Below are 25,680 nucleotides of genomic sequence, written 5' to 3'. Positions count from 1 at the left end.
TGCGTGTAGTCAGTTCGCATTTGGGTTTCAGTGCGTGCTATTTATAGTACGTATTTGATTTGCAGTGCGTTCTTGTCCACTCATTTCTGAATTTCAGCACATTCTTCTCAGGCCTTTCTGATTTTCAGTCTGTTCTGTTAGTTCATTCTGACCAGCTGACCGTTTTGAAGCCATGTTGCGGGTATGTACTCATCGTAGATTTTGTGTTGTGCAGGGGCTTGGTTTTGGGGTTCTTTGACCCAAGTTCAGTCCATAACAAGGGCGAGTAGGAGTTCATGGACAAAGAATTGGTTGCTCTAGCGTGACCAATTCTCTCATATGCCTTTGTTGTGGGAGATCCATGAGAATAATCCTGATGATTTCAGAAATTATCTCCGGATGACAGACCCTGTTTTTCGCCGTTTGTTGGCTTTGCTGTTCCCTTACATTACCAAGCAGGACACCTGCATGTGGCAAGCCATCCCCCCTGAACAGAGGCTAGTTGCCACTTTGCGGCACTTGGCGACAGGAAAAAGACTGCAGCACATCAAGTTCTCGACAGGCATCTCCCCCCAGGCTCTGGGGATCATTATTCCAGAGAACTGTTCTGCCATCATTCAGGTCCTGCAGAAGGACTATATTAAGGTAAGTTTTATCCTCCAGAGCCAGAAGAGTGGTGGAGAATGCTTTCGTGATAATGGGCAGCTGGTTCCGCCTATTCCTTACGCCAATCAACATGGAGGAATATAAACTTAACCATATAATCCTTTCATGCTGCATTCTCCACAACTTTTTAAGGAGAAATTCTATGAACTATGTCGCCTCAGTTGGGCCTGAGGTCGGATTTCAAGACCAAACCCCAACGGTGCTTGAAGCTGGCCGTCCTGGCTTGCACCCCAAAGCACCCGCAAGGTCCCTCAAAAATATATGGAATACTTTGCGGGTAGGGGGGCCATTGATATGCCAGAAAATGTTTAACAGACCTTTTATAAATAAATTGTGTATTTTAAAATGAAATAATATTTTCCTTTGATTTATTGCTTGTGTTTATTTTAACTGTCTCCTAGGTTATCCAATGTGCTTTTTTTTGCCTATTTTCTGCAATAGTGCAAACGTAATTTATTTGATACATGAGGTGACAATATCTTCTTCAGCTAACTATTATGTTGTGGGTCTGCTACATACACACACACCTTGTTTTTGTTGTTAATGTATGTAATGCATTAATGTTTAAAATATTAATCATTTTCCGCACCATGAAGTTATTTGGAGTTACGAAAATGGCCTGATTGATGCAAATTAAAAAGCACCGTGGGTGTTATTTACTAAAGGAAAATTCACTTTGCACTGAAAGTGCACCTGTGGTGCAAAGTGGATTTGCCTTTAGTAAATAACCCCCATTGTCACTGTAATCAACAACTTAAAGTGGTGTGCCCATTAAAAAAAAAATTAAAAGTCAGCAGCTACAAATACTGCAGCTGCTGACTTTTAATAATCGGACACTTACCTGTCCCAAGGTCCAGAGTGGGGGATCGAAGGCCCCCTCTTCCCCCTCCATTCGGCGGTGCCGGAATTGTAACAGTGGGTGCCCGGCTGTGGCTTCACAGCCGGGCACCCACTGCGCATGAGTGAGCGGTGCCACGCGCCATGAGTGGTCGTGCAATCATCTGGGACCTGCCACATGTCCCAGATGATTGACAAGAGGGAGTGAGCAGAGCTGAGCCCTTCCTGTGCTGAGGGGAAGTGATGTCCCCAGCCCAGGCCATGAAGGAGGCAGACTGCGAGGGACCCCCCAGCAACAGCCATTGAGAGGTGAGTTAAACAAAAAAATTCCAAATTTGTTTTTTTTTTGTTTTTTTTTAGGAATAAGCAAAAAACTGCTATTGAGCATTGAAATAAGAAGCCACACATTGTTGAGTAGAAAAATGTTTACTCTGTGCACATTCACATGTGTGTTTAGAAAAAGGTTTTTCAGGTGTTCAGGGGTGGGTGTGGCAAATCAGTACTCCAAAGCGGACCACAGGTCTCAGCTAGTCTCTGCGTGTATCCTTAATTGTGCGTGTCCCACTCAGGATACAGACCTCTTCCCTGTTATACAACTTTCCAAATGTACCAAACAATGCCAGTCACAGTATACCATGAGCACCCATAAATATAAACTCCTTACCATCAGTACCAGACAGGCATTAGACTGACCCCAGAATTTTAGTTGGGGGCATAGCCCACAAAGCAACATCAATTGCTTTCAAGGTTAAAGCCGCCACATGCAAGTCAGTGGTACATTGACGAGCACCCCACCGCAGCCAGCACCTGCTCAGCACCAAATTGTAGGCCGAGGTGAACTTATTTAGGCCAATCATTTAAATTAACCCCATCAGGTCTTAATAAATACTGTTATCTCCCTCAAGACCCCAGCGGCAGACAACAATGCCACCAATCCTGTGGACAAATTTGAAAACTTGCGGCGAACCAGCTCCAAACAAGAACTAGAAACAAGAACAAAGTATGTGACGGGCCAAAACCAGAAAAGGGGGAACAATGTTGGACCAAACAATAGATAGGTAAAACTGGCACAACACAGAGCAATACCATCCCTAATAGAGGTGGAATATACAGGCCGGTAATGCCCTACATTGTTACTCCATACATGAATGATAAGAGAGAAGGGGCCTAAAACTAATTTTCTAAGGTAATACCAGCAGCCAGTGTAGGCCATGAAAACTGCAACAACGAATTCTGCCAACTGCAAAGGAAAATTCTTCCCACGGTATCAAAATTCATGGCATGGCAAGAGGCCCAGTAAATGAAGGAGTCAGCGATGATTCAAAGTAATTCTGGGAAGAGACATGAAATCAGAACAAAAAGGTGAGGACGAACATATAGCAGAAATTCTAACAATTCTCATCTACCTAAAAGCCATCACTGTATCTGAAAAAACTCACCCCATGGGCAGCAATGGCTGCGCCAATGGGAAAAGAGTATGTGGGAAAAGTCATGGAGGAGGCAAGACCAGCTGGGAAAAGGAAAAGGCGCAAACCCGAAAAAAAATTAATTAGTTGAAGTTGGAAGAATAAGCGAGAGATAAAAACAAAGAATTCTGTGATCAGCACATCCTCTGAGTTACCATAAACTGGGCGTTTGTCGTTGGCAGCAAGTTCACTAACGCCAACGGTGCCAAAGAATGCCCAAGAAAAGGCAATTCAAAACAAGGGAGCCCTAAATGCAAAAACAGACAGAGGGCAAAATGGAGAGGATGTCGATTAGAGGGAGTGGTACCCCACTGTCGAACCAGCCACAACTATATCCTGCAGGTAGAGGAGGTAGGAGAAAAGATCCAGGTGCCCGACGCCCAGGAGTAAAGGTAGATATCATCGACAGGTGGAGGCACCTATTCGTCTGAAAGTTGCCAACAAGTTACCTGGGAGGTCTGAGAGGGGAGGCATGGAGGGGGAGCAAAAGGAGTCAGAAACGAGACTACACCATGAGCACCCATAAATATAAACTCACATAGTCTAAGAGGTCTGTCCTTACCATCAGTGCCAGACAGGCATTAGACTGACCCCAGAATTTACCAAACAATATGCCAGTCATAGTATACCATGTACACCCATAAACATAAACTCACATAGTCTAAGAGGCCTGTCGTTACCATAAGTGCCAGACATACTGACCCCAGAATTTAACTTGAGGGCATAACCCACAGTGATGACATGCTTCCAGCAGTCAAGGCTCCCTTCCCCTAAAGGAGGTTCAAGGGGCCTTCATTCTGTCCCAATGACAATTGGATTTAGAAAATTATGGGTTGTTGTGGAAACAAGCCTTGGAGATAAAGCTTCAGTGGAAACATCTTTCTCCCCATTATAACTCTTATAGGAATGAATTTCCCTTCCTAGGGGTAGATATCCTCTCACTTCTTGTTGTCTCCCTCTGTTTGTAAGTATGAGTCGTTTGTAAGTCGGGTGTTTGTAACCTGGGGACCACCTGTACCTCTATTTCTACTAGTGTTCAGAGGATTTCATCATTTCATGTACAGTTTTAACTGTAAACTGTTCATATTTAGTGTATCTGGTGTCCTGAAGGGGCTCATAGTGTATCTGGTGTCCTGAAGGGGCTCATTCACATGGGTGCTCTACGCATGCATATAGCATATAGAATATGCTATATATATATATACAGTGCCTTGCAAAAGTATTCGGCCCCCTTAAAGTTTTCAACCTTTTGCCACATTTCAGGCTTCAAACATAAAGATATAACATTTTAATTTCTTGTGAAGAATCACCAACAAGTGGGACACAATTGTGAAGTGGAACAAAATCTATTGGATTTTTGAAACTTTTTTAACTAATAAAAACATGAAAAGTGGGGCGTGCAAAATTATTCAGCCCCCTTGTGTTAATACTTTGTAGAGACACCTTTTGCTGTGATTACAGCTGCAAGTCGCTTGGGGTATGTCTCTATCAGTTTTGCACATCGAGAGACTGAAATTCTTGCCCATTCTTCCTTGCAAAACAACTCGAGCTCAGTGAGGTTGGATGAAGAGCGTTTGTGAACAGCAGTTTTCAGCTCTTTCCACAGATTCTCGATTGGATTCAGGTCTGGACTTTGACTTGGCCATTCTAACACCTGGTTACGTTTATTTGTGAACCATTCTTTTGTAGATTTTGCTGTATGTTTGGGATCATTGTCTTGTTGGAAGATAAATCTCCATCCCAGTTTCAGGTCTTTTGCAGACTCCAACAGGTTTTCATCCAGAATGGTCCTGTATTTGGCTGCATCCATCTTCCCCTCAATTTTAACCATCTTCCCTGTCCCTGCTGAAGAAAAGCAGGCCCAAACCATGATGCTGCCACCACCATGTTTGACAGTGGGGATGGTGTGTTGAGGGTAATGAGCTGTGTTGCTTTTATGCCAAACATATCATTTTGCATTATGGGCAAAAAGTTCAATTTTGGTTTCATCTGACCAGAGCACCTTCTTCCACATGTTTGGTGTGTCTCCCAGGTGGCTTGTGGCAAACTTTAGACGAGATTTTTTATGGATATCTTTGAGAAATGGCTTTCTTCTTGCCACTCTTCCATAAAGGCCAGATTTGTGCAGTGTACGACTGATTGTTGTCCTATGGACAGACTCTCCCACCTCAGCTGTAGTTCTCTGCAGTTCATCCAGAGTGATCATGGGCCTCTTGGCTGCATCTCTGATCAGTCTTCTCATTGCCTGAGCTGAACGTTTAGAGGGACGGCCAGGTCTTGGTAGATTTGCAGTGGTCTGATACTCCTTCCATTTCAAAATGATCACTTGCACAGTGCTCCTTGGGATGTTTAAAGCTTGGGAAATCTTTTTGTATCCAAATCCGGCTTTAAACTTCTCCACAACAGTATTACAGACCTGCCTGGTGTGTTCCTTGGTCTTCATGATGCTCTCTGCACTTTCAACAGAACCCTGAGACTATCACAGAGCAGGTGCATTTATACAGAGACTTGATTACACACAGGTGGATTCTATTTATCACCATCAGTCATTTAGGACAACATTGGATCATTCTGAGATCTTCGCTGAACTTCTGGAGTGAGTTTGCTGCACTGAAAGTAAAGGGGCCGAATAATTTTGCACGCACCACTTTTCAGTTTTTTATTTGCTAAAAAAGTTTAAAATATCCAATAGATTTCGTTCCACTTCACAATTTTGTCCCACTTGTTGGTGATTCTTCACAAAAAATTTAAATTTTATATCTTTATGTTTGAAGCCTGAAATGTGGCAAAAGGTTGAAAAGTTCAAGGGGGCCGAATACTTTTGCAAGGCACTGTATATACCGTATTTATTGGCGTATAACACGCACTTTTTTAAAAGCAGGGGAAAATCGTGGGTGCGTGTTATACGCCGATCCCCCGAAATTCTGAGCCTCTGGGCGGCTTTCAGCCGCCTTCGGCTCTTCAAGGTGACTTTTGGCCGCCTTCGGCCATTATCGGCGGCTTTTGGCCATCTTCGGCCGTTCTCGGCAGCTTTCGGCCACCTTCGGCTCTTCTCGGCAGCCTTCGGCCATTCTCGGCAGCTTTCGGCCGCCTTCGGCTCTTCTCGGCGGCCGAAAGCTGCCACGAATGACCGAAGGCGGCTGAAAGCTGGCGAGAAGAGCCGAAGGTGGCCGGAGGCCCGCCGAGAACTACTGCACGCCGCCAAGATACACATCCGGCTCTGTATCTCGGCGGCGGCATTTAAAAAAAAAAAATACAAATAGCAAATGAAATAAACACGGCTGCAATGGGGGACAAGACTGCATAAGGCTGCAATGGGGGACAAGACTCCATAAGGCTGCAATGGGGGACAAGACTGCAATGGTGGACAAGGCTGCATAAGGCTGCAATGGTGAATAAGGCTGCATAAGGCTGCAATGGTGGACAAGGCTGCATAAGGCTGCAATGGTGGACAAGGCTGCAATGGTGGACAAGGCTGCAGATGACACTGATGGGCATATAAATGTAAGGTTTTTTTTTCCCCTTAAACTTCCCTCCTAAAAGTTTTTTTCCTTAAAATTCCCTCATAAACTTTGGGTGCATGTTATACGCCGCCGCGTGCTATATGCCGATAAATACGGTATATAGCATATAGAAACATATAGAAACATTTGCTTTTTTTTATTATTGCTGAGCTGCATGCAAACAGCCCATAGAAAGTGAATGGGAGCACATCAGTTATACAAACCCACCCAAATTTGACAGACTTGCATTGACTGGTGCATGAACCTGGATGCACAGGCTCTGTATCTGGGTCCATGCAACCATCCCTGCATATTATGTGCTCTCACTGACTTTCTTTGGGGTGCCTGCATGCAGCTCATCAGCAGTGAAAAAAATGAACAATTGGCTCTGGCCACTGCACGGAGCTGTGCGCCCATGTGAACGTATTCCTATTGATGTGTCTGTTTTTAGCCAATCTATATATCTTGGCTAAGAATGTAAAGTGAGAGAAACACAGCTGCTTTCTGTAGCTGCTGCCCGGCAGTGCTTAACTGGTTAACGTTAATATGAGCAAAGAGGAAGGAGCTGCTGAGAATGAGGAGTTCAATAGACTGAGTCAGGCAGCACTGCCCTGTAAAAACTGTAGTCCAGAGGAGAGAGAATCTATTGTAGTCAAGAAATTATGAACTGCATTTGCCAGAGAGAGATTGCCAGGAAGAGGGAAAAAAGCCTCACTTTCACAGGCTGTACAGGACAATGCTTCTTTTTGCCTTAAGGGAGCCCCTTACTTTCCAGTGTGCACCACCACTGCTGCATGCTGGGGAGTTTGGGAGTGCCCACAGCCAGAGTCACCTGGATTCAGAGCAGAGAGTGGACTAATCACTGTGTGTTGACTGGATGGTGAGCTGCAATATCGCTGGAAATGGTGAGCTGCTGCTGTGGGGATTTACTATCTGCTGCTAGAGAGAGACTGATTCCTTTAAGAACTGGCCATACAGCCATATAGTTGCCTTTTTGCTGCCTGCAGGCTTGACTGAAATAATTCTTGTGTGCACCCAATGCTGGCTGGCTGAAGAGTTACAACTAAAGATTGTTCCTTTTCAACTGCTACACAGGGACCATCACCTATTGCTTATGCTAAGGGGTACCTCTTAGGGGACATTGCACCATATCCTAGACATTCTCCTAGAATGCATTCTAGATTAATTATAACATTATTATTCACATTGCAGTTGCAGAGTCATGAGTTAATCCTAGTCTAGTGGAACAAAACTCTATTCTAAGTTTTACGTTGGTATAGTGATTATGTTGTCTAGCAGTCCATGCCGGTATCTACCTACTGTATGCTCATGTATGTTCCTACCACCATTTACTGTAACCCATACCAATACATTGAGTTAATTTACCACTAAACAGTCTTGTGTCTATTTCCTGATACTAATTCACAGTCCAGTTGATTCAGTTAAAGGTATCCACACTTGTGTTCCTATAAGGGCGTGCAGTAACGTTCACTCAACCAGACGGGCTGAGGTTGTTTTTTTGAGTCGACGTGCAGAACAGGGAACCCAAATTACCAAGTGGCTCCTTCTGGGGTAGCGCTACACACCTATGTTATACAGCTGTGCTCATAAGTTTAGGAGAAGAATTTATGATTTTTTGGCCATTATCTGAGAATATGAATGATAACACAAAAACTTTTCTTTTACTCATGGTTAGTGTTTTGCTAAAGCCATTTGTTATCAATCAATTGTGTTTAGTCTTTTTAAATTATAATCACAACAGAAAGTAGCCAAACTACCCTGATCAAAAGTTTACATACCCCAGTTCTTAATACCATGTATTGCCCCCTTTAACATCAATGACAGCTTGAAGTCTTTTGTGATATTTGTGGATGAGACTCTTTATCTACTCAGATGGTAAAGCTTCCTCTTGGCAAAAAGCCTCCAGTTCTTCTACCCAGAGTGGCTCAATGATATTGAGGTCAGGAGAGTGTAGCCAATGACAGGTTGACTTGGCCTTGTGTTTTGGATCATTGTTATGTTGAAATGTCCAAGTACGTCCCATGTGCAGCTTCCTGGCTGATGAATGTAAATGTTACTCCAGTATTTTTTGATAACATACTGCATCAATTTTGCTATCAATATTGACCAAATTTGCTGTGCCTTTGTAGCTCACACATCCCCAAAACATCAGTGATCCACCTCTGTGTTTCACAGTAGGAATGGTGTATCTTTCATTATGGGGCCTTGTTGACTCCTCTCCAAATGTAGTGTTAATGCTTGTGGCCAAAAAGCTAAATTTTGGTATCATCACTCCATATCACTTTGTGCCAGAAGGTTTGAGGCTTGTCTCTGTGTTGTTTGGCATATTGTAAGAGGGAAACTTTGTGGAATTTGTGTAGTAATGGCTTTCTTCTGGCGACTCAACAATGCAGCCCATCTTTCTTCAAGTGCCTCCTTATTGTGTATCTTGAAACAGCCACACCTCATGTTTTCAGAGTATCCTGTATTTCACCTGAAGTTGTTTGTGGCTTTTTCTTTGCATCCCGAACAATTTTCCTGGCAGTTGTGGCTGAAATTTTAGTTGGTCTACCTGACCGTGGTTTGGTTTCAACAGAACCTCTCATTTTCCACTTCTTGATTAGAGTTTAAACACTGCTGATTGGCATTCTCAATTCCTTGGATATTTTTTTATATCCCTTTCTTGTTTTGTAAAGTTCAACTACCTTTTCCCATAGATCCTTTGACAATTCCTTTGCTTTCCCCATGACTCAGAATCCAGAAACGTCAGTGCAGCACTGTCAGAAAGATGCAAGGGTCTGTCAGGAGTCCAGAAACTCATTGACCTTTTATAAAAACACACTAATAACAAACAAACAGATTACAGGTCAGGATGGTTACCTTCATAGCCATTAAAACCCATTTGTGTCAACTTGTGTGCATATAATCAAGCCAAAATCACCAAAAACTTTTAAACGGGTTAATTTGGGTAGTTTCTGTTGTGATTATGATTTAAAAAGAGTAAACACAGTTGATTGATAATAAATGGCTTCAGCCAAACACTAACCATGAGCGCCGGAAATGTTTTTGTGTTATCATTCATATTCTCTGAAAAAGGGCCAAGAAATCATACAATCTGCCAGGGTAAGTAAACCTATGAGCACTACTGTATATCTTTGTCATTTAGATTCCAGTCCTATGATCCCAGCTAATGTTATACATTTCAATATTGGCAAAATAATTTGTGTTTACCTAAAACAAATACATCCAGGGGTTGTTGCTAGCATTGTTATTCCAAAATGGTGTTGTGATAAATGCTTTATTAAAACATGTTATTATTTATTTTCCCACAGTTTGTCTTGTTTGCAATTCATACATTATCTTTCATTGCAGGAGGGATCAGAGGAGACGTTCTAATTGACATTGGCACTGGACCCACCATCTACACACTCCTATCTGCCTGTGAATCTTTTCCTTATATTATAGCCTCAGATTTTACAGACCAGAACCGAAATGAGCTTGAGAAGTGGCTGAAAAATGACCCAGAGGCTTTTGATTGGTCAGAAATTGTGAAGACTGTCTGTGAGATTGAAGGAAAGAGGTATGTAATGTTATCCTATCAAGAGCTAATGTACAATAAAGTGGAAAAAAAATACAGTAAGACCCCTTTCACACTGGGGTGCTTTAAAGGCATTTTAGCGCTAAAAATAGTGCCTGTAAAGCAACTAAAAAGTGCCTCTCAAGCCACCCCAGTGTGAAAGCCAAAGTGCTTTGACACTGGGGCAGTGCGCTTGCAGGACGGGAAAAAAAGTCCTGCAATACACCTCCCCTTCCGACGCTACACAGGCGCGATTAACCCTTTCCTTGGCCGCTAGCTGGGGTTAAATCGATCTCTATAACAGCATTAAAGCGATGCTAAAACTAGCGGTGCTTTACCGCAAACCACCCCACTATGAAAAGACTCTAAGTCTACCCATTGGAACTTGCTGACTATTGCAACATATATTTACAGACAAAGATTAGCTATTAATTTAAACAGTGCCTACTGATAAATGTAATATACTTGAATAAAAAAAAAAATAAATTGCATAGTTAATATTTTATTAACAAAAATATCAATTGATGGTGTAATAAGTATACCCTTGACAGCAAAAACTGGTAATGCCCTCTGTAGCATAAATTATATACTGTATAACTGATTTTGACTGAACTTTTTGTCTATATGTAGTGGCCATAACCCATTGCAGGACGGCCTTGACTTTATGGGCTTACCAGTTACCTTCTCTTGGCCTGCTCTTCCACTTCTAGGGGTTCCCAGGTTTGATACCCAAGGACTTGAACACTGACACAGATGAAGTCCTCTTTAAAAGGTTTTATTTTACAGTAAGAACACTCATTTAACACAGTCTCTTAGGGAACAGAGGGCACAGGTGAAGAACTCAGGCACCTTGAACTGCAGGTCTAGCAAAGTCTCTATTTCCACACAGAGAGTAGCCACTTGCAGCTGGGTACTTCAAGGCTGAACAGATCTCTAGCCAGAGATCATGGCAGTCAGCACGTTGACTCAAACTTGAACAATCAACTAAGGGTGAACAGGAACCTTTTTCCTCCGTACCTGGAACTTTTCCCGTCTCCTCAATGGTACTGGAAAAGTGTGAATTCGTCAATTTCCTTCTAAACTCAGTAACCAGGCACTTCTCAGGATGCCACTTGCCGGCCCTCCTCCAAAGAGTCCTCCCCCTGCTCACTTCCACGAGCTGCGGTGTCCCTCCAAGCCGAGAGCACACCCGGACACTTTGTATCCTCCCTCAGTTACTGTGCCTTGGACCAGCAGGTTCCGAGACTCGGGAACGGATGGATCCCTACCCCAGACCAGGCAGCTCTATCAGGCGCCACCGACAGGAACATGTTGCGGGGTGTCGAACACCCCGTGACCGGGACCCCTCATGAATGTATAGATGGCTTGTTGGCAGGTGCAGTTAGCTTGATTGCCACTAGGTGGCTGTGTTCCCAGACAGTAAGGTAAAGGGAAAGTTGTGTGTTTGCCCGTTCAACGAACAGTGAATCTTATGGCCTCAGTGCATTGCTGTATGATGATTGGCCAAAGCATACACCTGACCTGCATGCTTTGGCCAATCACAGTGTGCTCCTCAGCAAAAGCAATAATTGGCCAAAGGCAGGGTTCCTTTGGCCAATCATGGCTCAGGGGGACTAAGTCCACGCCCCACAATATATAAGGCTGCTTACACAGTGGCGTATAGTGTGTTATAGTGGCTGGAGATAGAGAGATTGAACTAAATTAGGCAGTTTGTGCAATGTGCTACTTTACAGACAGACTAAGGGGACCCCCCCCCCCCAGGCATGATATTTAAAGGAATATTTCACTTTTATTGTTTCACTTTAAGCATTCTTAAAATCACTGCTCCTGAAAAAATGATCATTTTGCATTTTTTGCATTGATACATGTCCCCTGGGGCAGTTCCCTTTTTATGTCAATAACTTGCATATACCGGTAAGCCTTTTAAAATTAGCACTTTTGATTTTTCACGTTCGTGTCCCATAGACTTTAACGGTAGTGATGGGCGAACTTCCGACGGGACGTTTTGCGAACCGCGAACGGGACCAAAAGTTTGCGAACCGCAAAGTTCGCGGTGGACCCCATTGACTTTAAGGCGAACCTTAAAAACCTACAGGGCATATTTTCAGCCACAAAATACTTACTATCTGTGCACACATAGTCCCACCACATGGACACTGACATAACAAAAGTATTAAGTGAATCTGGGATTGACAATGACAAGCATTCTTTTTTTATCTGTGAAATTGTGATAATTCAGGAGCGCATTAAGGCCATGGAGGAGAGGCAAGGTCAGGGCAGGCTATGAAGGGGGTGCAGGAGATGATCAGTGCCACAGTCAGGGCAGCGCAGTCCTGTGCCAGTGTCCCAGTGTGCCAACCTGTGCATAAGCCCCTCCCTCTGCCCGGCCCTTACCCCCACTTATGCAGGGCTCCACTGCGGTGGTCCAGAGGTGCCAGTCCAGTGCTGATCCTCAGCCATGGTGCTGGCACTGCCTGCTGATTGGCTTCTCTGCTGCTATCTCCCTCACTGTCTGAAACCAGCATCGCAATAGAGACTAAGCACTGACACCAGCACCGTGATAGAGAGGACTGACACCAGCACCATGATAGAGAGCACTGAGACCACACCAGCACCGTGATAGAGAGCACTGACACCAGCACCGTGATAAAGAGCACTGAGACCACACCAGCACCGTGATAGAGAGCACTGAAGCCACACCAGCACCGTGATAGAGATCACTGACACCAGCACCGAGATAGAGAGCACTGAGACCACACCAGCACAGAGATAGAGGGCACTGAGACCACACCAGCACCGAGCTAGAGAGCACTGACACCACACCAGCACCGAGATAGAGAGTACTGACACCACACCAGCACCGTGATAGAGAGCACTGACACCAGCACCGCGATAGAAAGCACTGAGACCACACCAGCACCGAGATAGAGAGCACTGACGCCACACCAGCACCGTGATAGAGAGCACTGACACCAGCACCATGATAGAGAGCACTGACACCAGCACCAGCACCGAGATAGAGAGCACTGAGACCACACCAGCACCAAGATAGAGAGCACTGACACCACACCAGCACCGAGATAGAGAGCACTGACACCACACCAGCACCGAGATAGAGAGCACTGACACCACACCAGCACCGAGATAGAGAGCACTGACACCAGCACCGAGATAGAGAGCACTGACAGCAGCACTGATACCAGCAATGCGGGAACATAAAAATATGACACCGCTCAACCTCTTCAAACAGGAGGGTACGGGCATATAGTACGTGTGCTTTTTTTGTACAAGGAAGTGTGCCAAAGGTAGAAAAAAGGTCTGTGTGCTCGATTAAATAAATCGTTTATAGAGTTATGCATATACATGGTCTACCGGTCACATGTGTTGAATTCCTCCGAGATCCATGCCTCATTCATTTTTATAAATGTGAGGTAGTCAACACTGTTGTGAGCTAGGTGAGTGTGCTTATCAGTCAGGATCCCCCCTGCTGCGCTGAACGTCCTTTCAGACAGGACACTGGACGAGGGGCAAGCCAACAGTTCCATTGCAAATTGGGCAAGCTCTGGCCAGAGGTCAAGCCTGCCCACCCAGTAGTCCAGGGGTTCATCACTCCTCAGAGAGTCCCCATCGGCCGTTAACCCGATGTAGTCAGACACCTGTCGGTCTAGGCGTTCCCTGATGCTAGATCCGGATGATGCCTGTCGATGGGTCGGCTGAAAGAATGACCTTATATCAGAAGTCACCAACTCATCTTCAAACCGCCCTCTTCTTGCAGGCGCTGTTGGATTGGTACCCGCAACTCTTTATCTGGGAGTGGGAATTCCTCCTCTCCCAGCACACGCAAAACCAGAATGCAGTAGTTGTCGAAGCAAGGTCTGTAAGTGCTCCAATCTGACAGCCCTCTGTGATGGTGGTAACATTTCCCCCATTTTGTGTTTGTACTGGGGGTATAATTACGTTGCCACCCAGTACTGGTCCTTGACCCTTATGCTTTTTATACGGGGGTCCCTGTTAAAACACTGGAGCATGAAGTCCCCCATTTGCACTAAGCTAGAAGCAGTGTGGTGGCCTGGCTCCTGCTCATCATCCAGGATAATGTCGTCCTCCTCGTTCTCCCCTCCCCATCCACGCACAACAACAGGGATCCCAGAAAGGTTTAAAGCATGCTATTCTTGCTCCTCCTCATCCATCCTGACACAATCCTCCTCTGACTCCTCTTCAGACTCCTGTTGTTGACTTGTCTCTGATAGGAGTAGCCCCCCCCTGAGAATTCATCCAGCATTGCAACTTCCTCATCTTTCTGCTCCTGCTACTCCACGGCTTGATCAATGACACAACGCAATGGATGCTCCATAAAGAAGGCATAAGGTACCAGGTCACTGATGGCGCCATGGCTGCGACTGACCAGTTTGGTGATCTCATCAAATGGCCACAGAAGTCTGCATGCGTCATGCATGAGCAGCCACTGGCACGGTGAAAAAAAAACAAGCTGTCCAGAACCTGTTCTGCCGCAGAGTTTGTACAGGTAGCCGTTAACTGCACGTTTCTGCTGGAGCAGCCTATCAAGCATATAGAATGTTGAGTTCCATCGTGACGGGCAATCGCAAATAAGAAGTCTGACTGGCAGATTGTGTCGCTGCTGAATGTCAGCAAGGCGAGTCATGGCCGTGTAAGATCTTCTGAAATGGGCCAAGATTTTCCTTGCCTGCCACAAGATGTCTTGGACCTCAGGGTATTTGACAACGAATCGCTGCTTGTCCAAGTTTAAGATGTGTGCCATGCATGGCACGTGCGTAATTTTGTCCTGTTTCAATGCGCTAAGCAGATTGGCACCGTTGTCACACACCACTTTACCAACTGTCAAATTGAGCGGTGTTAGCCACTGATCTGCCTGTGAACGCAAAGCTGAAAAGAGTGCAGGGCCAGTGTGGCTCTTGGCTTCCAGGCACACAAGAAGCAGCACAGCATGACAACGTCTCACCTGGCATGTAAAATAGGTTCTGAGGAGCTTGGACGGCACAGCGGAAGAGACGATAGCAGCGGAAAAAGAGGAGTCAGCCGAGGAGGAGAGGGAGGAGGATGGAGTAGGAGGAGGAGAAGAAGAGGCAGACCTGCATGCAATCCGTGGCGGTAAAACCAAATCTACACGGGTGCCATGGGTTACATGCTTGACGACCGTCAGAAGGTTCACCCAGTGGGCAGTAAAAGTGATATACCTTCCCTGCCCGTGTTTGCTAGACCACGTGTCTGTGGTCAGATGTATCTTGGCCCCAGGGCTCGAGTCCTGCGGGAACGCATGGGAACGGCATTCCCGTACTATTTCCACAATGGGAACGCCGTTCCCATTAGCCGCCTGAGTAGCCCGCCGCCAGAGCGTAGCCCGCCGCTCGTGCGTAGCCCGCCGCTCCTTTGCCGCCCGAGTGACTGGTTGCTAGGCTAGGGCCGCTCTGCGTCTAGCAACCGGTCACATGACGTCGGCCGTACACGTGGGCACGCACTGGAGTCAGTGGGCAGTGCGCATACGGCCTCCAGCGCAGCCAGCGACAGACACACACCGCTGGGATACGGACTGTCTCCTCCCTCCCCTCTACCTAGTGCTCTCCCGAGAAGTAAACCAGGTTAGTCACTAGCACTCTGCATTACTCCGCCAATACTCTGCAATACCCCACCAATACTCTGCATTACTGCACCAATACTCTGCATTACTCAATACTCTGCAATACCCCGCCAATACTCTGCATTACTCCACCATTACTCAATACTCTGCAATACCCCGCCAATACTCTGCATTACTCCGCCAATACTCTGCATTACTCCGCCAATACTCTGCATTACTCCACCAATACTCCGCCAATACTCTGCATTACTCCACCAATACTCTGCATTACTCCGCCAATACTCTGCATTACTCCACCAATACTCTGTATTACTCCACCAATACTCTGCATTACTCCACCAATACTCTGCCAATACTCTGCATTACTCCACCAATACTCTGCATTACCCAATACTCTGCAATACCCCGCCAATACTCTGCATTACTCCACCAATACTCCGCCAATACTCTGCATTACTCCACCAATACTCTGCATTACCCAATACTCTGCATTACTCCACCAATACTCTGCATTACTCCACCAATACTCTGCATTACTCCACCAATACTCTGTAATGCCCAGCCAATACTCTGCATTACTCCACCAATACTCTGCATTACTCCACCAATACTTTGCTATACCCTGCCAATACTCTGAATTACTCCACCAATACTCTGCAATACCCCGCCAATACTCTGCATTACCCAATACTCTGCAATACCCCGTCAATACTCTGCATTACCCAATACTCTGCAATACCCTGCCAATACTCTGCATTACCCAATACTCTGCATTACCCAATACTCTGCATTACCCTGCCAATACTCTGCATTACCCCACCAATACTCTGCATTACCCCGCCAATACTCTGCATTACCCCGCCAATACTCTGCATTACCCAATACTCTGCAATACCCCGCCAATACTCTGCATTACCCAATACTCCGCAATACCCTGCCAATACTCTGCAATACCCTGCCAATACTCTGCAATACCCTGCCAATACTCTGCAATACATACCCTGCCAATACTCTGCAATACATACCCTGCCAATACTCTGCAATACATACCCTGCCGATACTTACTCTGCAATACTTACCCTGCCAATACTCTGCAATACCCTGTCAATACTCTGCATTACATACCCTGCCAATACTTACTCTGCAATACTTACCCTGCCAATACTCTGCAATACCCTGCCAATACTCTGCAATACATACCCCGCCAATACTCTGCAATACCCTGCCAATACTCTGCAATACATACCCTGCCGATACTTACTCTGCAATACTTACCCTGCCAAGACTCTGCAATACTTACCCTGCAATACCCAGCAATGCCCTGCCAATAATCTGCAATACCCAGCAATAATCTGCCATACCCTGCCAATACTCTGCAATACCCTGCCAATACTTATCCTGCCAATATTCTGCAATACCCTGCCAATACATATTCTGCTAATACCCAGCCATACCCATCCATGCTCAGCCAAAATATTATTGGGGGAGATGACATGGATATTACAGTAGGGGAGATGTATATTGCAGTGGGGACTATATGGTGGTGAAATTTTTCACAGGTTTTTGCAAATTCAATTATTATTTGCTGATCCAAAAAAAGATCCGATCTGTGACTCAGATCCAAGGAATGATCCGATCCGTGAGTTTTTTGATCCGTTGCCGATAATCTTGCACGGCAAGGGCAACGTTATTCCAGTTTGTGTGATATTTTCTAATTTGCTGTATTTGAATTTGGAACAGGGTGTATTTGTGTTAGAAATTCCCTGCGAGGGAAAGATCATCACCCATTGTGTTGATTATTCTGTTTGACAAGTTAACTTATTTTGTATTTGTAAACTGGCACTTTACAATAAATGTACTGTATTTTCTGTGAAATATATATGCATATGAGCGTACCTTTATTTATTTATTTTTTTTTGGTGGGGGAGTGGATCTTGGGTGAGAGTTCCCACACTTTTTTCCCCAGGACTTGACCCCTGCTTGGCCCTGACACTGTGTGCCAGAGATACATTCACTTGCCACTGAACATGGCCATATAGCTCTGGGATGCCCTTCTGTGAGAAATACTTCCTTCCTGGGACCTTCCATTGTGGTGTTCCAATGGCCACAAATTTCCGAAAGGCCTCCGAGTCCACCAGTTTAAATGGCAGTAGTTGGCGGGCTATCAGTTCTGACAAGCCAGCGGTCAACCGTTGGGCAAGAGGGTTATCCGACGTCATCATTTTTTTACGCTCGAACATTTGGCCCATGGAAGCCTGCCTTTTTCTAGAAAAACGTGAGGATGGCATGATGGAAGTAGTGGAGGACAATTGTGAGGAGAGAGGAGAAGAAGTAGAAGACGAGGCTGGACGGTGAGAGCCTGGAGTGTGGCTTTGTTTTGTTTTTTTAACGTAATACTTTTTTATTAAAGCTTTTTCAAATATAAAATAACAATGTTATACGAAATACAAAAAGAACTTCATTTCATACAAGGTAATACAATGGTGAAGCTGCGCCCAACACACACGTTGCCGCAAGCACGCCATGCGCGTTTTCCGCCCCCCCTCCCCTCCCATCCCTCCTACCCGCCCCCCCTCCCCACTTCGAGCACACACCGCTGGCCATGGTCACGCCGATCATAGCTGGATAGCAATGGGCACCGCTCAATATGGAGGGGGAGAAAAGTAAGGACGAGAAACGGGCAAAGAGGCCCCCCACCCCCCCCCCCCCCCCGTGGCCTCCCCATAGGAAAGTCCACCTGGGGGGGAGGGGGAAAAAAACCCTCGCCTCCCGCCCACCAAGCGGGTGCTAATCCACCCTCTCGGTAGACTCACTCAGAGGGGTAACCCATGCTGATCAGCCAGGGGTTCCATAATATCCCAAATTTTCTTAAGTTGTTTAGTTTTATAAACATTGCTCTCTCGCACCATACTGTAGAGTTGATTGCGTTAACCCATTGTCCGAATACCGGGGGATTTTTGGCTTGCCAATTTATTGCTATCAGCCGTCTGGCCTGGTACAAACACCTCAGGACAGACGGCTTAGTTGAAGGAGAAATTCTAGCCTCCTCAAATATCCCCAATAAGCAAATCCTGGCCTCGGGTTTCAGGGTGGTCTTAAAGACCCTATTTATTTTAAGAACTATTTCTAGCCAGTAACTATACAGTTTTGGACATTTCCATACCATATGGAAGAGGTCTCCCGGTGCCCCACATCTGGGGCATTCGTCTCTAGGTTTCCTACCCATTTTCCACAACTTATAGGGGGTATAATATGCCCTATATATAAGGAACAAATGGGACACTCTCTGAGATGGGGATATAGAGGCCAAGTACCCCTGCTCAAGCGTCTTATCCCATTGTTCTTGGGTTATCGGGCCTACATCTCCTATCCAGCCCTGCCTGCTCTTAGCTGGGCCCTCACCTTTCAAGATCCTTCCTCTGAGCTTTATGTAAAACCGAGAAATCTGGCCTTTTGCTTGCCTTCGGTCCATAAGTCCCTGAAGTAGGGGGATTTCAGTTCGCTCAATAGCGAGTGACCCATATTGGGCTTGAATTCCATGTCTCAGCTGTAGATATTTATAAAACTTTCTGTTAGGAATATTGAATTCCTGTCTAATCTCTACGAAGGATTTCATTACATTCCCTTCATATAGGTGCACCAGTCTGTTAATCCCCTGTCTGTCCCATTCCAGAGATCTATCTATCTTGTTTAATTCGCTCAAGTGACGGTTATGCCATAGGGGGGTGTAAGCAGTTACTCCCACATATCCCATCTTTTGCTTTGCTTTCTGCCATACCTTCCTCATTAAAACATTGGTGGGGCATCTGTAGGCGAATGAATTAGCCTCTAAGACTTCAGGTAATAACTTATGGGGTGCCCCTACCAACATCAGTTTATGGTTTGGGGACCCTCCCTCTTGGAGCCCCGCCCCTGCTAAATGCTGGAGTTGGGCAGCCAAGAAATATGCTCCCAGATGGGGTATGGCCAATCCTCCCTCCGTGACGAGGAGCTGCATCGTATGTAGCCCTATCCGGGCATGTCCCTTTTTCCAAATTAAATCCCGGATAAGTGAGTCCATTCTTTGGAACCATTTCTGGTTAATCCAAATTGGGGAATTGTGTAGAATATATAGTATTTGTGGCTGCCAAAGCATTTTTATTAGGTTGCAGCGTCCCGCCACAGAGAGAGGGAGGCCGCACCATCTGTTAAGTTTCAGCTTCATTTTCGCCAATAATGGTGCTAGGTTCTCATTAACATATTGGTTTACTTCCCCAGAGATCCAGATGCCCAAGTACTTCAGCCTAGCCACCGTCTCCAGGCCTGCAATCGTTGGCAGTACCATTTGATCACCAGGTCTGGGCAGTGGCAGGAGGGCTGATTTACTCCAGTTAATTTCTAGACCAGATTGTTGACCAAACTCCCCCATCAACTGCACAACTCTATTCAAGGTAGAGTCCATATCTCCAATAAAAAACAGGACATCGTCCGCGAATAGGGCGATTTTATCTTCTACTATTCCACGCCGGAATCCCTGAATGTCCGGGCGGGATCTTGCCAGGACCACCAGGGGCTCCATAGCTAATACAAATAAGAGGGGGGACAACGGGCACCCCTGTCTTGTTCCCCTCTCCAGCTGGAATGTTTCAGAAAATTCAGTTCCCATCTTGATTTTGGCCCTAGGTTTGTTGTACAGCAATTTTATCCATTGGATAAATAAGGGGCCAAAGCCAAACCTCTCTAACACACTCCACAGGTAGCCCCATTCCAGGCTGTCAAAGGCCTTAGTAGCATCCAGGGCTAGAATAGCTCCCAGCCCATCGTTATCCCTGGGTATTTGAGTATTGAGAAAAACTCTTCTGATGTTAGTGCTGGTTGCCCTACCAGGGATAAAGCCCGACTGGTCTGGATGTATTAGTTTATGAATATATTTATTTAAACGGATTGCTAGGGCCTTGGCTAGTATTTTAATATCCGAACATAGCAGGGATATCGGCCGGTATGATGAGACTTCCTGTTGATCCTTCCCCTCCTTAAGAGTTAAGATAATATTGGCCTCTAGCATCGAGGCGGGGAGTTCACCCACCTCTAATGCATGGTTCAATGTCTCCAAGAGTTCCGGCAGTAGCGCTTCCCCATAGCGTTTGTATATTTCTGATGGTAACCCATCTGGACCTGGGGATTTATCGTTGGGCATTGCAGCTACTGCATTTTTTAACTTCTCCAGCGTGAGTGGTAATTCGAGGGACAGTTTGTCCTGTTCTAGTAGTGTTGGAATTGCTGTTTGAAGTAAAAAGTCAGTGACAAGACTGCCTCGACCCTGCGTAACTGATTTATATAGGTTTTTATAGTAATCATGAAGTACCCTCATGATCGCAGGGGGACTAGAAACAAGATCGCCTTTTGGCGACTTAATCACCTGAGCTACTGTTGGGGAGCCATTCGTTTGGACCAAAAGGGATAGGGCTCTTCTCACCCTCTCTCCTTCGCCAAAGTAATGCTGGCGTTGAAATATACGCCTGTTCTCTGCCTTTTTTAAAAGAGCCATTTTGTAAACTTGTTGGCTATCCAGCCATACCTTCTATCTTTCGAGCGATGGAGCTTCTATGTATGATTTCTCCGCCAGAGTAACTTTGTTTCTTGTAGCTAGCTCCTGTTCTCGGGCTTTCCTCTTAATTATTGCAATTTGCTGTATTAATGTGCCTCTGATATAGGCTTTTAGGGAGTCCCACACTATACCAGGTGGAGCTGTGCCCTTGTTTATTTGAAGAAATTCCCTTATCTTATCCTGAGAGGGGCTTGAGCTACCCATTAATTCCAACCAGCCAGGGTTTATCCTCCACTCCCTTAAGCCTGTTCTAGCACCCAGAGACACTGTCATGGACAGAGGGGAGTGATCTGAGATCCCCCTTGCCCCATATTCTATATCCTGTACCACCTCCGCCGCCTCTTTATTCCCGAAAACCATATCGATTCTTGATAATGTGTAATAGGTACTGGAAAAACAAGAGTATTGCCTTTCCTGAGGATGACGTATTCGCCACAGATCATTTAATCCTATTTCGGATAAAAAAACCCTGCAGGCGCCCTATTCTAGCCCCATCTGGTTCAGGAAATCTGTCCAAGCACCTGTCCAGCGTTTCGTTAAAGTCACCTAATACTATCCACGGAACACCTGGTTTGTCCAAGCAAAACGCCAGTAATTTATACATAACCTCCAACTTGAAGAGAGGGGGTATATAAATGTTGGCTAAGATATATTGCTGCCCGCCCAACAGACCATATAAGAAAACAAATCTCCCCTCCTCGTCAATAGAGGACTCCTTACACAGGAAATGAGTGCCCCTCCTAACCAAGACGCTCACTCCCCTAGAATATGATGTATGAAAGAAATGGTAGTATGCCAGAAATTTCCGGTTATTTAACAGTGGGGCTGTGCTAGGGGTTAAATGCGTCTCTTGGAGAAAAAGCAAGCCGGGACCCCCCCTCGCTGTTTCCAACATGACTGCTGCTCTCTTTTTTGGATCCCCCAACCCCCTCACATTCCATGAAATAATATGTACTCTACCCATAAGTGTTGATAATTGCTAGACCGGGCGGGGGAGGGGGGAGGGGACCCGTCCTCCCGCGACGGGCCCCCACACCCCAGCCTCCCCACCCCCCCCACCCGAACCTGCCATACCAGCAGTGCGCGCTCGAAGTGCCCCCCCAACCCTGCTACCCTCCCACTCACCCCCCGCCCTTCCTCCCACCCCCCCAACCCTTCCCCCTACCCACCCGAGCCCATCAGGGCATCCCCTGGGGGTCACTATTGTGGCCCAATTTTCCATACACTCAGAACCCAGAGCGCCCAACCCCACTCCCCCTTCTCCCCCGATTTACCTGGAAACTCAAGAACTCCCTAGGCTTCCTCCCCTCATCCTCACTCTCCCCCTCCTCTTTGGGTAATATTTAAATAGCATAGACTTAAGCTAGCCTGCCATTACGCCCAACTTTACCAAAAAAAAAAAAAAAAAAAGGGAGGGAAACCCCAGATAGTGCATTACCAATGAACTTATATATTGTATTTTGTGTGATTCACCTATTCGCATATTTCATAACCTCCCCCCCCCCCCCAAAAAGTGTGCAAATCTTGTGCCAATCACATAGAGAGGAAATCCATACGCCTCCCCTCTCAGTGAGTATACGAGCTACTTGACCACTTTCTCAAAAAAAAAAAAAAAAAGAGAAAAAACCCCCCTCCCCACATAGTGCCTTACCAATGAACTTACATATTATAATTTGTGCAATATAGGTATACATATTTCATCTCTTCCCTCCCCCGGTAAATATTCAAGTCTTGTGCCGGTCTCATAAAGAGGAAGTCTATATACCACCCCTCCCATTAAATATGCTAGCTACTTTAACCATTTTCTCATCTATTTTAATTTCCTCCTTTCTTCTCCCCTTTTCCCCTCCCCCTTCTTCCCCCCTTCCCCTTCTTCCCCCCTTCCCCTTACCCCCTTCTCTTCCTTCTTTAGAAAAAGGAGAGGAAAGAGAAAAAAAAAAAACCCCCGAGGGGGGGGATGCTCAATGCTACCCCCCTAATACGTACCTATTAAACATTTATAGTGATATTTATACTGTATAATTCTATTCATTCCATAGCCCTTCCACCCCCCTCCTCGCTAATAAGTGACCCTTTAGTGACATAACGCTCCTTAAGACTAACTGCCATTTATACATTCAATGTTGCTGATTAATAAAATTTTCCTCGTGCAAATATTGTGCAGTACTCATTCTAGAAGACAAAAAAAAAAAAAAAAAAAATAAGGGGGGGGGGGGAACAAGGGAGGAGAGGAGAAAGCCTCTCAAAAAGCTAGTTTTCCAATCGTGGTAGTTCTAAGGAGAGCTAGAGATCTTTTTTTTGTTCATCCAGCCACTTTTCCACCTCGTATGGATTGCCAAAAAAAAAGGTTGAGCCCAGAGCAGTTATGCGTAACCGGGCAGGGTACAGCAGTGCATAGCTTATCTTGTATTTTTGGAGAGTTCGCTTGATGGGGATAAACACTGCTCTCTGCTTCTGTAGGTCTGGTGAGAAATCTGGGTAAAACGATACCCTGGTCCCCTTGTAGAAGATGTCCCTCAGTTCCCTAGTCCTACGCATCAAAATAGTGCGATCATTATAGTTCACAAATTTCAATATCAATGGCCTAGTGCGTTCCTCTGATGGCCGAGATCTTGAGGGGACTCTATGAGCCCTTTCTATGGCAAAAAGTGGAGTAAAAGGGGTGTCACCCAGAAGTTCCCTAAACCAGTTTTCCAGAAAGTTTATAGGGTTCGGGCCCTCACTCCCCTCTGGAAGACCAATCAGGCGAACGTTATTCCTGCGATTTCTATTTTCCATTTCATCTAATTTTAATGCCTGCGTAGCTATTTGTTTCTGTAGCCCAGTCATTTTTTGCTGTAATGGGAGGAACTCCTCCTCAACCGTGCTTAATCTTCCTTCTAGTACCGTAGTTCTTTCCATTGTATTGCTCAGTAATTGGCCCATAGAGTGTAATTCGGTTTTAATACTACTCAGCTGATTATCGAGGCCACAAATAGAAACTTTGCATTCGTTAACTGCTTGCAGTATGTCGCGTAGTGTAGGTTCACCGCTCCCTAACATAGGGAGTTCCGCTAAAACTGTTGTGTTATGTGCTGTCTTGCTTGCTGCCAAAACCGAGTCGTTCACCTTACTTCCACTGGGTGAACGACCTGGGTTTGGTGCTAATTGACTAGTGCTTCTCCTATCCGGAGCGGCCCCCTGTGGCCTTGTTTGCCCTGCTGGCTGGTGGAGTCCCCTTCTGGTAGGAGAGGTTGCATGGGCAAAGCGTTCAAGTTTTGCAGCAGCTACAGCAGATGCCTGGCTTGCTTTTTCTTTGGCGGCCCGGGTTTTTTGGTTCCCCTCGCTAAGTGATCCATCCTCAGTGGCCCGTTTACTAAGCATGGTGTGGCGACCAGGGGTAATATATGCTTAGCTAATAGTATTGCTGGAATATAGCGAAACACCTCTCCAAAGAAAAAAAGGAATAAAAAAATAAAATAAAAAAAAGGGGGGGGGGAGTATAGCCAATGGGGAAAGAAGGGGCCTAACTTGCTTCCAGAAGGAGGGGGGGGGGCCCAATGGCAGCACTATTTCCTTGCAATTGACTTTTTGAGTAGTCCGTATAGTTAATTGCAAATCCGTGCAGTGCAGTGCAGTTAATGTGATACAATGTCCTCAGTCCAGGAGCACAACAAACTAGCCATGCAAAGAAAAAAAGAATTTTCACCAGAGCTACCAATGAGGGGATGTTATGTTAGCTGTTAAGAGCGGCCTTGACCATGGACATTTCCCAGCTCACGCTCCCTGCTCACACTTATCTTCTCCACAGTTGAAATGTAGGGCTATACAATTGCTTTGGCTCCCTGCTCACACTTATCTTCTCCACAGTTGTAATGTAGGACTATTCAATTGCTTTGGCTCAATTCCTCATTCCAAGGACACAACAAGCTGGTCATATAGGGGGGAGAGAAAGGGAGAGAATTTCCACCAGCTCCACCCTGGGGAACAGGACTGCTAATCCGCGCTATGAGCCCCAGCTGCCCTCGAGCCTGCCTGCTACTTCCTCCTGGCAAGTTGGTTTTAATAAACAGCACAGCTGGTACAGTTCATTTGACATTTATGTTTACATTCCCCGGCTCTTGCACCCTCCTCCTTGCTCCTCTCTCCCCCACGTCTCTCTCCCGCGTTACCGTTAGCCTAGGCAGTTGCCTTAGGCTACTCAGAAGCTCCTCAGCCAGACCTCCGCTCACTACGTCCTTCAGTTTTCAAACGGCCCGCCCTGCTGGGTTGCTATGGCAGAACTCGCGATATCCCACGGCCGCTGTGTAGGTTCCCTCGGGTTCCCTCGGGTTCCTTCGATTCCCTCCTTCTACCGCACCGCTGTCAAGCCGAGTCAGGAACTCGCGATAGTTCGGACGCCCGCGAGATCTCCCTCGGCTGTCTCCAACGTCACAAGCAACGCACACTCAGGTCTGGTAGTTTCCACG

General features: G+C 45.9%; 1 protein-coding gene across 3 annotated transcripts in view; it reads left to right on the top strand.

The window, feature by feature from the left end:
* LOC143982831 (nicotinamide N-methyltransferase-like) overlaps positions 1–25,680 on the top strand; it is a 160,607-nt gene that overhangs the window by 123,029 nt on the left and 11,898 nt on the right. For 2 of the 3 annotated variants that reach the window (XM_077481860.1, XM_077481859.1), the window contains exon 3: positions 9,824–10,031. In XM_077481860.1, coding sequence (XP_077337986.1) covers positions 9,824–10,031 — 208 coding nt within the window. Of the gene's footprint in view, positions 1–7,142; positions 7,357–9,823; positions 10,032–25,680 lie in introns of those variants that run through there. The other variant, XM_077481861.1, reaches the window with a different exon arrangement.

This window comes from Lithobates pipiens, unplaced genomic scaffold (assembly GCF_037356315.1).
Source record: "Lithobates pipiens isolate NorthernLeopardFrog02 unplaced genomic scaffold, aLitPip1_a1.2 Scaffold_16, whole genome shotgun sequence".
Taxonomy (NCBI): domain Eukaryota; kingdom Metazoa; phylum Chordata; class Amphibia; order Anura; family Ranidae; genus Lithobates; species Lithobates pipiens.
This window is presented reverse-complemented; position numbering and strand designations above follow the sequence as displayed.